At 35.8% G+C, this 22,313-nt stretch overlaps 1 protein-coding gene across 1 annotated transcript in view; it reads left to right on the plus strand.

Moving 5' to 3' along the window:
* Positions 1 to 943: 943 nt before the first annotated feature.
* Positions 944 to 22,313, plus strand: part of LOC105558684 (multiple C2 and transmembrane domain-containing protein 1) — a 42,419-nt gene continuing 21,049 nt past the window's right edge. Inside the window, exons 1-6 of the mRNA XM_012006506.1 lie at positions 944 to 1,055; positions 9,983 to 10,236; positions 14,730 to 15,137; positions 18,944 to 19,216; positions 19,551 to 19,693; positions 19,903 to 20,094. Coding sequence (XP_011861896.1) covers positions 10,179 to 10,236; positions 14,730 to 15,137; positions 18,944 to 19,216; positions 19,551 to 19,693; positions 19,903 to 20,094 — 1,074 coding nt within the window. The 5' untranslated portion in view covers positions 944 to 1,055; positions 9,983 to 10,178. The remainder of the gene's footprint in view (positions 1,056 to 9,982; positions 10,237 to 14,729; positions 15,138 to 18,943; positions 19,217 to 19,550; positions 19,694 to 19,902; positions 20,095 to 22,313) is intronic.

Consider the following 22,313-nt stretch of genomic DNA (forward strand, 5'->3'; position numbering starts at 1 on the left):
TATTAGACTTACAAACTTAGTTTCAGTGATGCCATATTGTTCTTTCATTTGGCCGGAATAGCGAGCTGCTTTCGATCTGTACACGTGAGCCGTTTAATTTGTATATTACACAAATGTTTTCGCGAACTGACAGTTTTTAGGTTAGAAAGGTGCAAAAGTGCAGAATCAGTCCAGCATCCCCTTAATTTCCTATATTGGTTCAATAATAATAATATGTTTAATATTAATATAGTTTCATATTGGAGTGGAATATTTTTTTCATAAAAATATGTAGTTTAATTGTTCCCAAACGTTTGCTGCAATAAAATCTCTTTGACATTTCTCTACATATCATATTGCTATTAAGGAAGTAATTTCTTTCACAATGACAATATGAAAATATCTGTAATTTTCGAGTTAAATTTTTAAAAGTTTTATTAAGAATGAAAAATAATTACTACTTACGTAAATAATTTTAGAAAATACATAGCGCTGAAATCCTTGTTTTTCTTTTTAGAAAAACAGAGACATTCTCTCATATAAGATAAGAATATATACGTATAATATTAATGTAAAATTATAATGTTATATTTAATATTAAGTTTCATATTGGAATTTTTCGACATAGAAATCTGCAGTTTAATTGCTCCCAAACGTTTTCTGCAATAAGACTCTTGACGCCCCACGCCATATCATATCGCACCAGAGACGCGGCCCAGCTGTTATCCAAAGTGAAACTCTTAATTAATTCGGCGAAACCCGCCCTTGTCGCGGATTAGCCGCTATTTGCCACTCGAAGCGAAATCTCAATTTCCCAAAGTCGCTGGGCTCTCTCCTCTCGACCGGCCCTGGCCTCGCGGGTCGATAAAGCCTCTCACTCTCTCCCGCTTCCACATCGCGCATCCTCGATGAGGGACGGGGTGGACGAGGAACGGCCGAGTAGGACGGAAAACCGCGGAGTTCTGTCAGTGGCCTCTCGGACACGGTAGCATCGAAAGTGGAGAACGTCTGCGGCGAAACGTTCCTCCTCGCCTCGACGTCCCGACGCACCGTCCGCGCGTACGGGCATCCGCACGGTAATTAATTAATTCGCGAGCCGTGGGCCGCGCCGACTCGCGCGGCCGCTAATGTGCGCGGAAAATGCGAGGATGGTGGAAACGCAATCCCGGTTCCAAGCCCCACGCTCGACGTACCGTGACGTTCGTGCGAGTTCACGTGTCGGCGTAGCGAGACGTCAAACTGAACCGCGTCTCGATCTGTTTTCTTTCCCTCCAAACGCGCCTCTTTCCGTGGAGAGACGCGGTTACCATCGTCCCGACTGATCGGGCAGCCGCGGATGAACCCTCCAGCATCCCCGAAAGACACCCTTAGCGTTGCACGACGGATCGCGCGCGGTGTCATCCTTGCCAAAATAGCCACGTTCAGCAGGTACAAATTGTTGAGTGAGCGCTCAATGATTTCTTAATATGATTGGGCTAGATCTAAAAGTATTAACCAATCGTACTGAGCGCTCACTCAACTGTTGTGTCTGCTGAACGCGGTCAACGAGAGCATGGCGAACGACACGTATTTTTTACGCTTTCCGCCGATACTAGTCAAATTTCTTGGCTCTGGATCCTTTACCCTCGCCAGCACTCGACGCTCGACGACAGTCGATATTAACTTGGTGACCGAGGGCTCTTTGAGATAGACGTTTAAGGGATAAGGGGATGTGAACATCGACATTGCGCGTTGACGCGCTTCTCCTTACAAGCTTCTTCTGCAGCTTATTTTACACAAGAGTATCTCAAGTTTCCCGCATTTTCTTTCATCTCTTTGATCAATCTTGTAGTCATCTTTTCTTTAATGCTTGAGCATTGGTGTTGGTGTTTTACGTGAAATTTTCACAAAGAAAAGAGATATTGGAATATTGACGGTTTCTGAAATTACAAGCATTTTAAAGGAAAAGGACGATTTTGCATTAAGAAGTGGAAGTGAACCGTCGAGAAATCGTATTTTTCAGTTAATCCAGGCTGAATTTAATGGAATTAGCAAAAACTTAATTAAATGTCACCATTCCCGATTCATTAGAAAATACTTAAATAAAATATGTTTCTTCAAATGCCTTTTTTCAAATATTACCACAGGGAATATAATTTTTGGAAAAGGCTCGTTTTTAACCCTCGTGTCTCGGCAGGTGCTGATTGCGACGCCCGGCGTTCTTGTTTAAAATATATCGCGTTCCGAGAGTTCGTGAATGAAAGCACGCTAAGAAAGCCGCTATAAATAATTCCGCAAGATTTTCGTGATTTGGCCGACGACTTGGGCGAGTCATTAAAAAGGAATTAATTGAGAATGTATCGCGTGACACTCCTCAGTGCAACCGCTGGCAAATTGCAATTTTATACAGCTCGGTCGTTTTCTCGCCGTGCCCTTACCGCAAGCGAACCGTTTGATCGCTTTTTTACTTGGCAGAAAAATGGCAGCGGGCAGCAGGCCACGATGCCGCCGACTACCGGACGATACAGATCCGTATTGTGCTCGCACACCTATTGTTAAATACGGAGATTTAATTCTCATGACACTGACTGTGATTTTCGCAGCGACCGAACGAAGCTCGAACGGCCGCATCTGGCATTAAATACGGGATATAAATGCGGGCTACATGTGAAGTCGAGTAGAGAACATATGTCCGCGAAAATGGAGCTATTCGTCTTTTCTTTAACCCTTGAGCATTGCTGTGAAATATCGGTGATATCTCGCGTGAAATATTTAACTCGGCCCTTTATGAAACGAAGAGAAGTAAAATATTTTCACAATGTTTGTTTCCGTAGGAAAAACTGTTGCGGGATAATAATGAGTGTTAATGTGGAACAAACGTGTCGACTTTTTTACACATGTAACTTTTAATATTCATATAATGTAATGCGGATAATAATAGAAGCTTAAACATACATTTTATATCAAAGTTATAACATAATGCGCTAGTGTTTAAAGATAAAAATAGAAAGACATGTATTATATGTAATTGACACACGGAGAGAATTTTTTCTTAAAATTTATCCCCAAAATTATGTAAACATGGGGCACAGCATTTTGAAGAATTTTGAGAGTTTTTAAGGGGATACTGGAGTAATTCTGCACTTTCGCACCTTTTGCACTTAAAACTGTCTGTTTCGTGGAAACATTTGTGTAATATACAAATTAAACGCATAAAAATTAATAATGAGCAACACACATATCACATGTACTGTATGTGTGTGTTGCTCACTAATATTTCCTATTAGATTTACAAACTTAGTTTCAGTGATGCCATATTGTTCTTTCATTTAGCCGGAATAGCAAGCTGCTTTCAATCTGTACATGTAAGTCATTTAATTTGTATATTACACAAATATTTCCGCGAACTGATAGTTTCTAGGTTAGAAAGGTGCAAAAGTGCAGAATCACTCCAGCATCCCCTTAAAATTTTACCATACGTTTAAAAAAAACTCATAAAATTCCTCAAAGTGGTTTCCCTAGCGGAAAAAATTTCTATAAATAACTACAAAAAAATTGTCTTGAAATAAAAATTTGTATATCTTCGTTGAAACATTAATTTTTTTGTAAAAATATCCACGAAATAGTACCACAAATTACAATGTTCTCGAATCAAGAAGTTATTGCAAGTAGTGTTCATGAAAATGTGCAATTTTGTAAAACTTAGTATAAACTAGTTTAAAAAATTTGAGAAACAACGAAATCTTAAAGAATTAAAACATTTGTTCACTTGTAGAATATTACAAAAATTAACAAAAGTGTTCCAATTTTAGCATTTTTATGTTGATTTTTATAACACTTTTTAAATTTACGTAGAATTTATTAGATCCTGGCAGTTATATTTTATAGTCTTGTAGAATTTTGTAGAATTATTTCCGACAGGGATTACATGATTTCTAGGGTAAATTTTAAAAGAGAATTCTCTCTGCGTAGGTTTGGTTAATATATCGCCGTCCATTTCTTTCAAGTTCGAAAACTGAGCGTTTTCACGCGTGTGTTTATGCTGCCGGTCCAGTTATCGTTAATAAGGCGCGATAATTAACGTAAAACGATTAAAGATGCAGACGTTTTGCAAAAGTTTTTCAATCAGACGAGCTATTGATCCCAGCCGCTCGAAGACTCGCGCGTCTCAACTTGCACTCGCTTATCTCGCGGGGAAACTTATTAAATCCATAACGAACGAACGAGTAAAAAGTTGAATATGAAATGAAAATATTGCGCGTCGAACGAACGCGAATATCGGCGCCCCGAGACGTAGCTGATAGCGGATGAAACGAGGTTGTGGTTTATCGCCTGCGTAAAGACCGCCGCAAGTTCCCGCGCGAGTAATTACGCCGCTGAAATAACTTGTTCCAGCACTTGTGACGATGATCTAAGAAATTAGGCAGATTGGAAGGCTCGTTTATGGGGCGCGGTCGAATTCGCGGCGAAGCCGGGGAAGAAGCGATCGCTTGCGCGAAAACGTATCGGGAGTGTAAAATAATTTTCAAAAGTAATTAGAGATCGTTCGTTGATTTATAATACGTGAATTTACGACGATTCCACCCAACGAAAACCTGCGTTATAGGACAGTTTGGAAAAACGGTATATGAGTTCACATATTAAATTTAAAATTATCGGGCTACTTTTATCCTGCTCGGACCTAAGAATTGATTCGACGTTCTCGTTTTCTATTTAAAATAATTTTGTTTTCGTACGAGACATTGTGTTTTGGGGGGGGGGGAATTAATAATATCCTCTCTATTTTTATGAAACACCATTAACTTTGTGTAATACATTCAGATGTACCGATGGATAATACGAAAAGGAATTTGTTTCGTCGTATTGTTAAAAACACGAATCTGAAAAGGAGAAGTCTGAAAAAAATTCATTTTATTTCGAACGAGACCAGACTAGCTAAAAATAGACATCTATATGAATATTTAGAGAGAGATGTCAACCTTGAATAAAGAACGCAATTTTTGTAAGATAATTTATGCGCTTGGACTTTCAAGAGAGACTTTTCAAGTGGCGAAAAATGGCGGTTTTTAAGAGCACTTGTCGATATTATATTTTTTTTATATCTAAGATAATCCAGTGGTTACCTAAAACGATGAAGGCTCTTGAAATTGTAATACGTTTCTTACCGAGACTGTGCTAAATGTATATTTGTTATTGAGCGTAGCTAAAATTACGTTATCAAATTAGATGACACAAATGCAATTTATAGGACCGGCGGATGTTATCAAACTATTGAAATATACATTAATAAAGTTGGCGTTCGTATTTTCAATGTGATTATTGGTGAAGGCTGTTAAAGCTTGTTCAAAAGCAGCTCCATAATTGAGATTGACACGCAGCACAAGTTAATCGAGACAAATAAAAGTCAAAGATATAAAGAAATACGACGAAACATTTAGGCGAAACGTATTGGGTTTTAACTCAATTTTCGAAAGGTTATATTTATTCAGTTAATTACACTTGAGTTTTCAGCCGGTTGTCGAATTTAAACTGAAGTAATGCTTCTGTAATAATGCTTCGAGGAAAAAGCACAGCACGATAGGTTGTGTTTATTCAAATTTAGCAATTCAACAGTCTAAAAAGTGATATTTGCAAATTGAAAAAAAGGCTTGGTTATAATTAGAGGTGTGACATTTTGATGTTATTTTTGGCATTTTTGAGTTCTTTTTTTCCAGACGTTGCGTTATTCTGATTTTTTTGCATCTTTCGCGACTTGTTTTTCCGGATTTTGCGTTATTTTGATAATGTTTTTGATCTAGGTCAGAGACTCGGAAGTGGGCAGGGCTTCAATAAGACGACCTGATGTTTTGATAGAACAATACGACATTTATTAAGGTTAAACATATGTTAAAAAATGTAACATAAAACATAACATATTAAAATAGCATGGATTAAATCACTGAAATTACATATCAAGCTATAAAAGCAGTTACATGTCTAAAAAAAAGTAAACAAAAACTAGTCTTAGGCATAAATCTCTTTGGTTTAGGATACAACATTGACGTTAAAAGCGTTTACTAAGAAAAATTGCGATTTTTGACGTTATTTGGATGCTATTTTGCGTGTTGAGGATCATTTTGCGTTTTAAAAACGTGTAAAAACAAAGTTGGGGACTTCAAACTGTAAAGAAATGACACTAAAAACGTTCCTCGGGCATTTTGCGATATTTTTGCGTATAAATAGCATCAAACTATCACACCTCTAGTTATAATAATCCAAGCTTTGTTGATGTTACCTAGATCTATGGCGAGATAGTTTCAACTAAACACATGGGTTATAATCACGATATAAACTGGTTAAACTTAAAGCATTGCAGAATTTAATTGGCTCAGCTTAGTGCGAAATTTACTCTTAAAAATCTTTATAATTATTATCAAACGTTTTGCTGTTATTATCAAATCCAGTAATAATGGCTAAATTTTTCAAAAATGTATCGCTATGTGCATCTCACGAGTTTACCTAGAACTTTTTTTCCAGCGCATCTTTCTTCCTCCAAAATGTTGCATTTTACGGCTCTATATCCTCTAACAAGTTTTCCTGAAATTTGCTCGCACGCTAATTGGGTTCTACGGCGAGCATATCGCCGGAAATCCTAGACCGACGCAAACGTCGACGTATTCCGAGTTCCATGGTAATCGCGAAATATCACTGCACAAACCGGAGACAAACAACAGCGGTTTAAATTGCGAATATTTCTTAATAATTGCTTCAGGAATTTATCCTTCCGATGTGATTACTGTAATACTTCGAGTATGTATTAAAATACATGTTTTTTTTTACTTTACGCGACATCGGGGATTATCGTCAATTTTTCCTCAGAGTTCCTCCCTCGGAAAAATTTACTTTAAATGAAATTAAAGTTCTTAAAAGCGATCTTTTTAATTTAAGAGTTGACTTAAAGGAGTCAAAGGTTCACTTAAGAAATTTTAGGGTAATTTTGGACACTTAAAGTAACTTTTAGACAGTCCAGCCTGTCGAAGTTCCCGCTAGAGGGCCGCGCGGCATAGCACTTTCTCGTAAGAGGAAAACCGCACGCGTATGTAATATTATAAATTAGTAAAAGTATGTAATATTATAAATTATTATATATTACATACTTTTCACAATTCTTAAGGGGATGCTGGAGTGATTCTGCACTTTTGCACCTTTTGCACTTAAAACTGTCTGTTTCGTGGAAACATTTGTGTAATATACAAATTAAACGGCTCACGTGTACAGATCGAAAGCAGCTTACTATTCCGGCTAAATTAATGAACAATATGGCATCACTGAAACTAAATTTGTAAGTCTAATAAAAATTAATAGTGAGCAACACACATACCACATGTACTGTATGTGTTGCTCACTATTATTTCTTATTAGACTTACAAACTTAGTTTCAGTGATGCCATATTGTTCTTTCATTTAGCAGGAATAGCAAGCCGCTTTCGATCTGTACACGTAAGTCATTTAATTTGTATATTACACAAGTGTTTCCGCGAACTGATAGTTTCTAGGTTAGAAAGGTGCAAAAGTGCTGAATCACTCCAGCATCCTTAAAGTAAGTTTCAAGTTTACCGTAAGTAACAGTTTAAAGTGTCCAAGTTTACTTGTCATATTTCTTTTTTTCTGAAGTCAAATTTTCCAGGGGCTGCTCTGCGTTGTGAAATTGCGGAATTTTATTTTATTACGCACGAGTATCATGCAATTACGCGTGGAAAAGCGTAGTTGGTAATGCGTGCTGGCGATCAATACGATTAAATCCGCGCGACAGTATGGCGTGTTTTCTATCGATAGGGCTGTGTATCGACCGATGCGTTTCAAACCCTCCGACGAATTTTTATGGCTTTACGTCGCTACCTCTGAAAAATGCTCCAAAATTTCTCGCGAGAGAAGAGCACACACGCATGTCCGTGTCTTTTTTTAAATTCTTCATGAACGCGGATTGTAGTTTAGATAGAAATAAATGAATTCGCTCTACGATTCACAATATTTCGAACGATTCATTAGGTTTCGTTATTTAAAGTTTTACATTGACATTCGGAAGCAACGCGTATAACACGCTCTAACTTTGCTAATTTAACTTTAAACGGATTACATTCTCGCGGCGAGGTTATAGAAGCGGCAGAAATTTCTTCAAAGTGTACCGTGCTATCTTTACTTATTTATTTCCTAGTAACGTGAAGTTCACGACAAGCATTGTAAGCGCTAATGGAATCGCTTTAAGTAAGTCGCGTACGAATTTCACAAGCAATTTAGCTAATTTGCAATTTTTATTTTAGCGATACTCCTTTGATGAGTCGGCAATTGTTTCTTCCTCAACAGAAATATCAAGATGCTCGTGTTATCGAAGTTATAAGTAATTCAAGAAAAGAATTTTCATTGTGAAACTCAATTTCTAAAAGATAATGAAATAACAAACTCCCGCTCTGCAGATAATTTTAACTTGACTTTATTTTAATAGAATTTCAACACGTAGCTCGGCTATAAAGAAGTATTAGCAAATGATGATTTATTAACTTTGATAAGATTGATTGTAAATTTTGAAAATCTGTTATTACAATTAACAGCAAGTTGCGGGCGAAACTGTTCCTTTATTATGTCGCTTCTAACTTTGGCGCCAAATTTCCATGTTGTACGCGGAATTTGGCGTGTAATATACACGGAGATACACAAGAGGGTATAATGTCCTTCGTCATATTATCATCTGTTCAAAAGTTAGTCAAGTCTTCCTAAATTTTGCTCGAACATACTAATTGGATTCTACGGCAAACGTATCGCCGGCGATCCCGGACCGACGTAATTGCCGATGTATTCCGAGTTTAATAGCAATCGCAAAATTGCGTGAGCTGGAGACAAACATCAACAGTTTCCGTTACAGTACTGGATTTAACAATCGGTGACATATTTGGTTAATAAACAGACGATGTTCGTTTATGAATAGCAATTTCACGATAATTCTGATTGGAATAAACAGTCACATAAATCGCACGATGAAGATAAAATTTAATCTTTTTATAATTACGTTGTGAAAAGCTGCAATTACAATTACATTTTTATCTGTAATTTAACAAAATGTACTCTCCATACATTTTGGAAGATAGTGAACTTAAGGAATTATTTAAGGGGACGTTCCGCTTTAACGGGCCAAAAACTATGCGCTATTCGAACGGTGTAGAAAACGCTTAATTAAAAAATTTGTTCAATTATGACAAATTTGTTCTGTTATTTAAGAGTGCCCTATTTCATTGTATGGCGTGTTTACTGTGAAATAGGGGATGCTGGAGTGATTTTGCACTTTTGCACCTTTCTAACCTAGAAACTATCAGTTCGCGGAAACACTTGTGTAATATACAAATTAAATGACTTACGTGTACAGATCGAAAGCAGCTTACTATTCCGGCTAAGTGAAAGAACAATCACTGAAACTAAGTTTGTAAGTCTAATAAGAAATAATAGTGAGCAACACACACATACAGTACATGTGGTATGTGTGTTGCTCACTATTATTTCTTATTAGACTTACAAACTTAGTTTCAGTGATGCCATATTGTTCTTTCATTTAGCTGGAATAGTAAGCTGCTTTCGATCTGTACACGTGAGCCATTTAATTTGTATATTACACAAATGTTTCCACGAAACAGACAGTTTTAAGTGCAAAAGGTGCAAAAGTGCAGAATCACTCCAGCATCCCCATGAGAAATCTGGTATTTTGTCTAACTGGTCTAGCGCTTGTTACTTAAGTCCAAATGACTTTTTTAATTTAGCACTCACCCCCCCCCCTCTCCGCTCGTAAAAAAGGAAATATTTTCCATTTTCGTGATGTACGAGAATATAACAGAAATTAACATAGAAAGTTCTTTGGTATCCGTGACCTATATGGTGGGGCGATAGAAAGGGGAAGGTCTCTTGGAAACTCAACTTTAGCGTCGTACTAGAATAAATGCGCGTTATAACGCCCGATCAATATTTACAAGAAGAAAAGAAAACTCTTATGATGCTGCAGAAGTCATTGACACCGTCGGGAATCACGTGGACACTGCGAATACGGAATATGTGCCGGTCAGTCGACGCTGCTGGGTCTCATTAATCCATCGGCGGAAACATGATATCGGAATGCGGCGGGCTGGTGCACTTCAAGAAGAGACTAAAGCCTTGCGAGCCACGGTCTCGAAAACTAATTCCCGTTTTCGGAGGATAAGATGAGCAAGAGCGTGGAGTTACTCGCTGGATCGGAGGACAGTGAGCCAACACCTACGAGTGAGTAATAACACGACATACATTGTTAAGTGTCAAGCGAACCTCGTTTTTGTAGAAGAAATTGATGAGGATAATTAATTGAATAACAGGTTGGGAGGGAAACAACTATTTTATTTTTCAAACAGCTTTTTTAATCTACAAGAATTATTCGATCTTTTAAATAATTTTGAAAAATCATAAACGTTAATAAATAAAACAGAAAATATTACACGTACCCATACAGGGAAGATTGCAGGAAGATTGCAGAAATATTACATTGCAAGATTGCAATATTGCAGCAACGTTGCGCAACATTGCTCCAACGTTTTTGGAGGATTGCAGCAACGTTGAAATGTCCGCCCTCGGAGAGATTGCAGTGCAACATTGTAGCAATGTTGCGGTGCAATATTTTTGGAATAATTTGTCGTTGTTGTACATAAGCAGAGAATTTACTAATTACATATGCATCCGGGCCTTTTTCAATACACAGCAAGCTATTGCGAAGCAACCTAAGGAGATTATGTCGCTTCGCAATAGATGGAGATTGCGAGCAACACCGCACTGATCAAGTACTTAATAATTCGCGCATTATTGGTATCCACGAAAATAACATTATAAAATTATCGTAATTAGAAAAATTTTTTTAACAGAAAATACAGTATTTTTATTATTTTTGAAACATTGCTGCAATATTGCTATCGAAAGTTTGCAATTTTATATCCCTGCAATGTCTCTGCAAGATTGCAACGTTTCTGCAATGTAACTGCAATCATCTGTGCTGTATGGGTAATGTATTGCTAGAGGTGTGACATTTTGATGTTATTTTTTTGACATTTTTTGCGTTTTGTCTTTCCAGAATTTGCGTTATTTTGATAATGTTTTTGATAATGGTCGAGGCGCGTGGTCAGAGGTGCGCAGGACTTCAATAAGACGACTTAATGTTTTGATAAAACAATACGACATTTATTTAGGCTAAACATATGTTTAAAGACATAAAACATAACATATTAAAATTAAAGACGTTCCTGGGGCAATTTGCGATATTTTGCGTATCAAGATAACACGAAAATGTCACACCTCTAGGTATTGCGATCAAGGATTTGCGTTCAATGTAATTTTCTAAGAGAATAAAAGTTGGGCGTTGGAAAAATTTCGCCTGCATATTAATTTCTTCTTACTACAATAATTTGAATAATTCATTTTGCGACAGTCAAAACGTCTTGCTATCAAATATCTTATTGTCTAAGATAATCTATAACTACAAATTTTAGTCAACCGTTTTTTCGACAAAATAAACTATCGAATTCCTCCTAGCTTTGGAATGCGGACGAGTCGACAAATGCAATAGTCCCACCAGATGATTGGAATACCAGATTGATGTCCGCGATACATTAGGCTTTTAGACGACTTCCGGTGAAAGGGAGACAAAACCCAATAAACGGCGAATGCATTTGTCCTCTATACTTCCGGAATTCTATGTCTAGAAGGCACGAGTGCCATCATGTCGTGCCACGTTTCGATATTTTTGTCAACGGCAAAATAATTCCCGACTATAAAATTAACAGAGAATTTAATTAAAATTACGATCACGCTGCTCTGTACATCAAATTTACGTCAAGAAGTTATAATTGCGTTTTCGTCGTAAATTGTTTTCTGGTTGATGCAGTAATTACTTTTTGCAAGTCCAATAAGGGCAATAAAAGTGATTTAACTGACATATAATAATTTTAATAAGCTCCAACAATATTACAGTCTTATGTAAATATTAGAATTATTTTGACAATTAAATCATTTTAATCATTATAATCTTTGCGTTCTTTAATAACACTTAATACTTTTTCAATGAAAGGGGAGTATTCTTTAATAAGTAAATAAATAAATACTGTGCCACGAGTATTATAAGAGCCGGAAATTTGTATCGATTGCGCGACACATCATCGTTCCTAGAATATAATGGAAAGTATACTAAGCCTTTTAAAGACATTGTGATGCGTATTACTATGTTTAATAATACAAACGGATCGATATGCTTACATGTGAGTACATATAATGTACTTCCCTCGTAATTCTTCTAAAAGCACCGTGTATTTTTCCTTACATCCATTCACATCCAGGCTTACTGTTATATCGACATGTTCTTTCAATTTGGCCAAAGGGTATAGCACACATACACGAATATTCTCCTTTTAACAATAGGTTTAGTTTTAACGCAAAAATCTTGAAATGAGATTATGTTGCGTTAAAATAAGAAAAACTTGAATAAAGCAATTTTATATAATTCAATCAAGAAAAGCGTATGCTTGTTATTTAACAATAATTGTATCGAGTGGAAAGAAAACAATATTGAATAGAAGATAACACATTTTCAGATCGAAGATTAAAATGATTAAAATGATTTTATTGTCAAAATAATTCTAATATTTACATAAGACTGTAATATTGTTGGAGTTTATTAAAATTGTTAAATACTTTCAAGAAAAGATTGTAGATTGCTGCGTATATACAAACAATGAACGCGGTTAATTTGAGTATGTAAGAGTTAATCTGACACATTTTTTTCTGTGCAGATAAATAAACTTTAATACAAAATAAAAATCATTAGTCCTAAAATATTAAACTAAAATACTTACCCAGCGAGAAATGACTCGTCGATCGATGTCGAATCGATCTTTACGTCGATTCGACGAATCATTTTCTCACTGCAGGTAATATTATACATATATGCTCGCGCGTGTGCTATTATACGATAATGTATACAGAATATCTGATAGTAATAACATGGTGATTAAATTGAATTGCAAAATTCATTAACGCTTTACAATTTTCCCAATAATTAGTGAGAAATTAATTAATAGCGATCTGCAAACAAGTGCTTATCTGCGCGCGTTTAAAATCAACGCCGAGTGTAAAGGCGTGACGACAGGAAGAGACAGTGCAGCGTGGAGTAATTGTATTAGAGACGGTTAGAAATAATAGTAAGGTATAAGACTGCTGTAATACGGTGATCTTTGCCGTTAGAGACCCGAAAGGTTAAATACTTGTTAAAAATAATTTAATAATGTCAAGTACACGAGGTGTACTTGAAATACAATCACGTCTTGAAGTATTTAGTTACCAGCGGCATGAACAAAGCGAAAAATGTACGGGGTACATTATAATAACTGTTTTAAACAACAATTTTCATCCGAGTAAATATTAAACGTATCAGAATGCGCGCCAATACTTAAAACCAATATTTTGGAATCGTATTCGATATTTACCTCTCCCTTGGAAAATCGCACTGCTGATGTAAAAAATGTTATTTAAAAATGTTGTAAACGCTATTGATACGTCGCAATATTTTGTTATAACCAATAAAACTGTAATTTACTTAATTCGCGATTTTAAAATATTAGAGCACCGCATAGCGCTTTGAAAATTTCAATTAAAACAATATCGGATTATTTAAATGCAGATCATGCAAAAAGTGCGAAGTTATTGATATGAAAACGCATGAGAGAAGTTTAATTTTCTAGAAACATGAATTTAAAACTGATTTTTAGAAATAAATTTTTTATTTGAATGCAAATAATTATTATAGCAAATCAAACGATTGCGAATTATCTCAAAATTGTTACAACTACATTCGTACATTCCATTAGAGTTTATTGAGAAAAGGATCATGCAAAAAGTGCGAAGTGAATAATATGAAAACGAATAAAAGGAGATTAATTTTCTAGAAGCACGAATTAAAAACCGGTTTTTAGAAATAAATTTTTTATTTAAATGCAAATAATTATTCTAGCAAATGAAACGATTGCAAATTATCTCAAAATTGTTATAATTACACAGTAAAAAATCGTGTGTTCAAATGTTAAAATTTTCTTGTGTTACCAAGATTTGATTCTTACTTCAATGTAAAATTAACATAAAACGTACATGTTATTATTTTCGTAACACTTTTACGTGTTATATTTATGTTAACATAATAACTTGACACTTTATGTATGTTACTTAAAGATTGAATATTACTTTAAGTTCTTTTAACACAACTATTTCACAAAATCAACCAAAATATGTAATATCGACATTTCTTCAAAATTATTTCAACTATTCTGATTTTTAACTACTCGTACAGTTTACTTATCCTGTCTGTTTTTATTACACCACACTTAAGGTTGAAAGAACACAAACATAAATGTGAAATACAACGTTGATTAATTAACATTTATAATTTGTCAAAAAGTAACACACGCGATAAATGTTATTTTAACTTAAAATTTAGAGTGGACTTTTTGGGACGTGTAAGAAATGTTAACATTAACATTAAATTTTTTACTGTATACGTTCGTACATTCCATTAGAGTTTATTGAGAAAAGGAGTGTCTGTTACGTTATTCACGTGCATTAAATCAAACTGTGCCATCGAGGTTGCTCGTTTATTCAAGTCTTCTCTGTCGACGTGCTAAAGATTGCTAAGACAACGCCGGTGAAACTTCTCCTCATCCGATCGAGAATTGCATTTCGACTTGCAGGTAACACTCGGGGCCAAGACAGATCCAGATTGAACTTGAACGGGAGCCGTCAGCTCTCGAAAAGCGCCACGGAGCTCCGGGACAGCGAGATCGCGAACAGCTCGCCGTCGAGGCGAGGCGATGGATCGGGCGAGTCCGGTATCGTCCAGCATCATCGGCATCATCGGCATCACGGCTCGGTGGCCCAGCGCACCCACACCTTCTTCGCGACTCTGAAGAGCCGCTGGGCGCGTAGCAGGAGCAAGGAGCGGAAAAAGTCCAAGGATGCTGGTAGCGTACAGTCGCAGGACGCGGGCCAGCTCAAGAATCCCGGCGCCGAGTCCGACTATGCCGCCGATTACTCCTCCGAGCACAGCAGAAGTTCCTCGGCCACTCAGAGCCCGGCCAGGCACTGCCTCAATCGCCCAGGTGAGAGACGTTCCTCTAATCGATGTATTCCGCGAACTTACGTCAAATCCGCCTGATCTCGAAGAACAAGTCTGAGATTGAAGTACGCTAATAAAATAATTTTAGCTGAAAAAGAGCGAGCGAGATCAAAAGGCAGCGTAATGCTTCTGCATGACCTGGTTATAAAGTTACCTCTATATCTGATAGCGTCTATATTTACATATTGCATATCTACAACAACCTTGCGTGGTGCGATTTTCAAACGGGACGTAAGCTTTGATTTATCTTTTATGTCTCTGATATTATTCAGTTACGTGAAACGGATGCAAAAGTTACAGAATAATTGTCTAAAACATCGGCAAGATTGGCAAAAAATACCTAAAATATTATTAATAAAAAAACGTACCTATTGATAAATCGATTTTTAATTGTTTCAAAATTTTATGATGAATTATTCATTGAATAGGAAAAATAATCTACAGACTAAGGAATATGTTAAATGTACTTTTAATATGTATAAGAATGATATTACGAACGATAGGAAATTTTCAAGAGCTACTTTGTATGTACGACCTATGCTACATTTATCGCGTAATGTTCTCGTGACATAATAATTGTACGCACAGTGTTATGACATATCCGCTACGCAACATTAAATGCATAGCAAATTGGATCACTACTGTCATGCGATGAAGCAGACAGTGCTATCTGCAGCAATGCTTTCCAGCTAATATTTGATAAAACATTTATGTCTCCGGTGCATTATCTGTAGTGCTTTATTTATTTGATATATCGTGGGAGGAATCAAGACATTCTTATCAATGTTTATATCTGAAGAAATGAACAATCTTTATCTTTTTCCTTATTTTAATTATTTAAATGTACTGAAGTAATATTTTTTATTATGTAATTTAATTTGAATCTTATTTAGTGTTATTTAGTATTTATAAAATCGATACTTATATCGAGAACCTCATTCGTCTTTTTCAAAATTTTCCTAATCGGAATTTTATTCTCTGAAGCATCGTGCGCGAAAAAATTGACAAATACTAGTTTGAGCAAATATTAAAAATCTTTGAAAACCATCATTACTCGTGAATCTAATTGGCCTATTTTAAATTAAATTTATTAAACTGATACGAGCCTATTAATATTAATTATTTACATTTCAATATTGTACTAATTGTTCTTCTGAAAGAACAACATTTTTAAGCCATCTATTCAAGTCCACGCTGCATCCAAGTACGTTCTTATATAATTGCCAATTTTTGTTCTGAGTTGCTACACTGAGAAAAGAAAGTTGTGCTATTACTAAATATGTTTAGTTAGCAGTATTTCTTTAATTCAAAAATACGTATATGTTTTTCAATTAAACATACGCAATTTATTAAACTATTTTTCTGTATTGTGAGAACCGAGTTCCGTTCATTTTGTGGCTTCTCCTTTCTACATACTTTCTTTTTGGGAGCCTTCACGACACTTTTGGAATATTATTGAACTATATATATTTTTAAGTAACAAATGTTTACGTGAATTAAATACAAATGTTTGTTTGACAGCCCGTGACTGCAGCATATAGTGGAATCAAGAAATGTGTTCTTGACTCCGCAGATTTTTTCCTCAGTGTACTTTGTGCGATAAAAGTTGAAGCGCACCGATCTAAGATACAGATGACTATCTAAGGGTCAAAAGATTTAACCTTTGCAACTATGTCTGAATCACACGAATGCCATCTAGAATTCAGGAATATCGAAGAATGAATATTTGTCGAATTCACTTGAATAACTGATTACTCGGAAATGGCTGCATTTTCAAGCGAATTAATTAAGTTTATCGACAAGCCACTCGGCTCGGCAATTGATCTTTCTTGCGGAGCGGCAGTTGTGTCGCGCAAATTAATTTCCTGGCGGAACGTCGGAATATAAATGCACCCTGGAATAGCACATTTGGCGTGCCCGTATTAAAAGGTGAACCGGTCAATTATCATACATCTAAAATATATTCCGCGTAAAATACATGTGTATATGTTAAGGGGATCCTTCAGTCGTCTTTTTTACCGACACAGCCAAATATACAATAGTTTTTGCGCTTGTAATTCTTTTTACTAGCTTTTATGCACGAAATAATACCAGAATAAGTTGCGGATCGCGTAGCAGAACTTTTTCATACTTAAAACATTCAGTTCAGAAGTTCTAATAATTAAGATTGAGGTTAGCAATTGCCGATTGCTAATAAAGATGACTGTATATAAAAATGACCGTTCCTCATTTTGTCTCTAAGCGTACTTTAATCGTGTGGAAGATTTTGCAATTTTATAGAGTCAATTTCGAATTTAGTTAGAACCACGAATTGAAAATTTCAAATACCAATATCTTTTTCATTGCACTTATGAATGTTTTAAGTATGAAAATGTTCTGCTTATAATTTTGTGCATAAAAACTAATAAAAGGAATTACAGGCTCAAAAACTATATTTGACTTTGTCGGTAAAAAAAGATGCTGGAGTGTTTCTGCACTTTTGCACCTTTCTAACCTAAAAAACTATCAGTTCGCGGAAACATTTGTGTAATATACAAATTAAATGGCTTACGTGTGCAGATCGAAAGCGGCTCGCTATTCCGCCCAAATGAAAGAACAATATGGCATCATTGAAACTAAGTTTGTAAGTCTAATAAGAAATAATAGTGAACACACATACCACATGTACTGTATGTGTGTGTTGCTCACTATTATTTCTTATTAGACTTACAAACTTAGTTTCAGTGATGTCATATTGTTCTTTAATTTAGCCGGAATAGCAAGCTGCTTTCAATCATCTGTACACGTGCCATTTAATTTGTGTATTACACAAATCTTTCCACGAAACAGACAGTTTTAAGTGCAAAAGGTGCGAAAGTGCAGAATCACTCCAGCATCCCCTGGAGATACAGAGGCAACAATTTCGAATACTGTAAATGTGCACCAATAATGTTTGTTATTTTCCAACGCGATTGACTGCAGTAACGCGATCAGAGCGAACAGTTTTACGTGCGTAATTTATATACGTGTAAATAATTACTTGTCCAAACGGCACGCAGCGTTGATTATCAGTATTGCGTTTTTGGTGATATAATGCGACTGCATTTGGAGAGCACACGGAGAATATCGAGCGGGTAAACGGCACTTAATGCCAAAAGTCGACATGCGCGGCACGTTTAGACCTCATTACATCGATTGATCCGAAATGATCCAACGCGAATGCTGACGTGCAGCGTCATACTTTGTTAGGTAGATTAACCCCAAAAACCTCTCGCACCTCCCTCTGTTAGCACGTGATGGTTTTTTTTAATGTCCCTAAAGTGGTAAAGTCGTAACGACAATTGCATAATTACGTTCTGCTCGCCCGAGTGCGTTTTTACTTTCACGACGTCTCGGACTTTTTCAATAATTTCATTCTTTATTTACTCGTTTTCATCGTATACGCGAAACCGTAAAATTGAACGTAAAATCTCGCTTCAATTCGCACGTACTCGACGTTTTTCCTGCAGTACTGTTTTAAACTTTGTAAAAATTGAACACAGCTGGTCTGAGAGGAAATATTGATTTCCCCCCAAAAGTATTACTTACTTCGTATTTATGTTTTCGCATTAGAGTCTTATAAATTTATACTAATTGTTAAAAAGATGAAATCATATATTATTTAAACCTCCGACAATTTGTTTAGAAGACACTCGATAAGACACGGGTTTTGTTTATTCGATCACGCTCGTGGCGAAAATCATGGATATCGCTGTCGCAGCGGGTGCCAAAAACGATAAAGCAGTGAATCTCGGCACATTGAATGCGCAGAATCTCCGCTGGCACGGAGTAGCCGAGAAAAGACTGCGAGCGTGCAAGAGGACACCGCTGGAAAATGCGCCGAGGGATTCTCCAAAGGATCCGTGAGCTTTCAGAGGGAAGAGCACATGGGCGAAGACCCTCGAGGTTCCTTCAATCGGGACGGCGAATTTCTTCAAGACGAGATGACACGAAAAAGAGAACAGGCGCTGAGACAACATGCCTTCTTCCAACTTCGCCTGCACATAAGAAGAGGCGCAAATCTCGTTGCGATGGACAGAGGCGGTGAGAGAGAAAGAGTGAAAATTTCTATTCTTTTTTTTAATCGAAGATACGAAATACGTGCTTACTTTATTTTTAATAAAAAACCGCGAAAGAAGCTGCGCCGTAATTGTATTGCGTGTATTATTGAAATACGTGTCTATTACGACTGGCGCTATTTAAAATTGCCGTTTAAAATTTATTTAAAGTGGATACACTGTTATTTTCGTGCCAGTAAATAAAATATAAAACTCGAGCCACTCGTGCCCTATTTTGCGAAGGAATCGTTATATTTTTATCGCATAACCCCCATAAATTTCACGATGTATGGTTTACGGTTTGCGGTTTATGGTTTCAGGCGCCAGCGATCCTTACGTGAAAGTAAAATGCTCAGGGCGATTGCTGCACAAATCGCGAACCGTTCATCGCGATTTAAATCCAGTTTGGGACGAAAGCATCACCTTGCCTATAGAAGATCCCTTTCAGCCACTTACTATCAAGGTGCATTTTCTTATATCAAATTGCTTTGGACCAAAATGGCAGAAGTCAGGAATGATTTTGAATTTTATTTGAACCATAATAATTCAAACTGTTTAATAAAACGTGACTGGATGTTCGAGAAATAACTTAATTAACTGTACTAGTTTTATTTAAATAAAAGAGTTATTACACAGAATTACTAATGATCGTCGACCGGCTTTTACTGGCAGGTTTTCGATTACGATTGGGGCCTGCAGGATGACTTTATGGGGGCCGCTCTGTTGGACCTTACGCAACTCGACCTCGGGCATTCCCAGGATATCACGTTAGAACTTAAAGACCCGGACAGACCCAAGCAGCACTTAGGCGAGATCTACCTGACGGCTACACTTTGGCCGAGAAATCAACAAGAAAAAGAGCAGGTACCTTATCCCACGCGGTCCTAATCGCACACGCACTTCAGAAATTATTTTTATCCCTTATCTTTGATTTACTTATCTGTCGCGATAATTGGCCAATCAGCCATGTGTGCGCGACGCCAGCAAATATTGAAAGATACACATGCGAAATGCTTGAAGAAGTATCAACGGGGAGTAGTTCTATAAAGGTTTAAGTAAGGGGCGATAGGCTAACAATAAGTGATCACGGCGTCGATCGTTCTCGGTCTTGATAGAGAGATGGATGTGCCCGTGCGTATATTTATAGCGTGTGTATGAAGAATGGGAAACTGGGTTGTGAGGGAAGTACGCGCCCGCGTTCCGTATTACGGTATCGACTTGTCGTTGAAAGTGGAGTGCAAGGCCTGGCCCTTATCGCGCGGCGGCTCTACTTATATGTTAACTATTATTAAACGCCATTCCGCGGGGAACAACCAAGCGGGATACCTCTCGGGTATTACGCATTAAATCTAATTTATTTACGAATTAATAGTAATTTATGCAACAGCCCGGCCTTCTCGCACCAACGTCGCGCTTGTTTCCGAATTGCGTTGCACTTGGGTCATTTAGACTTTGCAATCGCGCAGGCTACAATCCGGTTCTACCGTTTAATTTGTGTTAATCTTAATGATAAATACTTGGAATGTTTCCCTTAGAATTTGGTTACGCGCCATTTACATACAGTTTAGCCTCATTACCTGCCTAATTTTAAAGACGGCAATTTAACCTTTAGAAAGAGGTGCTCTCAAGTCATTCTCTATTAAAATCTAATTTGGTAGCCATTAATATTTTCTCTTGACAAATTATTAATAGAATAAAATTCTGTATATTCCGTGAGAAAACGAGATATAAGCAAATAATTACGTTATTATTGAATTGATAACTTACAACAAATTCTTTCGTTACATTTTTATTAAGAAAGTACCGGTTGCAGGTCTGAGAATTGTTAGATGAAATATGCTGGGGATCGAACACTGTATATCTATCAAGTTGGCTGATAAGCGTACATAATATGCTGTCTATACACATTACGCGTGATATATTTCCATATATCACACCGAACGTATTAATAGCCCATCGTAATCCGATGCTATAATCCGATGCTATAATCTGAGGCAATTCTTTTTCTGAGATAAGACTTATTTAGATCGCAATAATCGATCCGAAATGACATATTGAAAAGTTTTTAATTTTATCAATGCAATTACGCTTCGTCTTTTTAGAAATTTCATTCACTAAAGAATTAATTATAAAAATATATTTAATGTTAAACATTTTTTTAGATAAGATTTATTTAGTATTAACGATCTGGAATAAATCTGGATTAAAAAATTTGTAATGTGATCAATGCAATTACGTTTTACCGTTTTAGAAATTTGATTCACTAAAGAATTGATTATAAAAATATATTTAATGCTAAATATTTTTTTAGATAAGATTTACTTAGTATTAACGATCTGGAATAAAACATTAAAAAATTTGTAATTTTATCAATGCAATTACGCTTTACCTTTTTAGAAATTTAATTTACTATAGAATTAATTATGAAAATATATTTAATGCTAAATATTTTTTTAGATAAGATTTGTTTAGATCATATTAATTGATCCGAGATGAAATAGTACAAATTTTTTAATGTTATCAATGCAATTACACTTTACCTTTTTAGAAATTTGATTCACTAAAGAATTGATTATAAAATATATTTAATGCTAAATATTTTTTAGATAAGATTTATTTAGTATTAACAATCTGGAATAAAACATTAAAAAGTTTGTAATGTTATCAATGCAATTACGCTTTACCTCTTTAGAAATTTGATTCACTAAAGAATTAATTATGCAAATATATTTAATGTTAAACATTTTTTTAGATAAGATTTGTTTAGGTAGATCATATTAATTGATCCGAAATGAAATAGTAAAAATTTTTATGTTATCAATGCAATGACGCTTCGTCTTTTTAGAAATTTCATTCACTAAAGAATTAATTATGCAAATATATTTAATGTTAAACATTTTTTTAGATAAGATTTGTTTAGATCATATTAATTGATCCGAAATGAAATATTAAAAAATTTTTTATGTTGTCAATGAAATTACGCTTCATCTTTTTAGAAATTTGATTCGCTAAAGAATTAATTATGAAAATATGTTTAATGCTACATAAAAAGGTTAAGTTAAAATAAATAAAACACATAAGAA

Source organism: Vollenhovia emeryi, unplaced genomic scaffold (assembly GCF_000949405.1).
Source record: "Vollenhovia emeryi isolate VEMERY1.0 unplaced genomic scaffold, V.emery_V1.0 DF939322.1, whole genome shotgun sequence".
NCBI classification, from domain to species: domain Eukaryota; kingdom Metazoa; phylum Arthropoda; class Insecta; order Hymenoptera; family Formicidae; genus Vollenhovia; species Vollenhovia emeryi.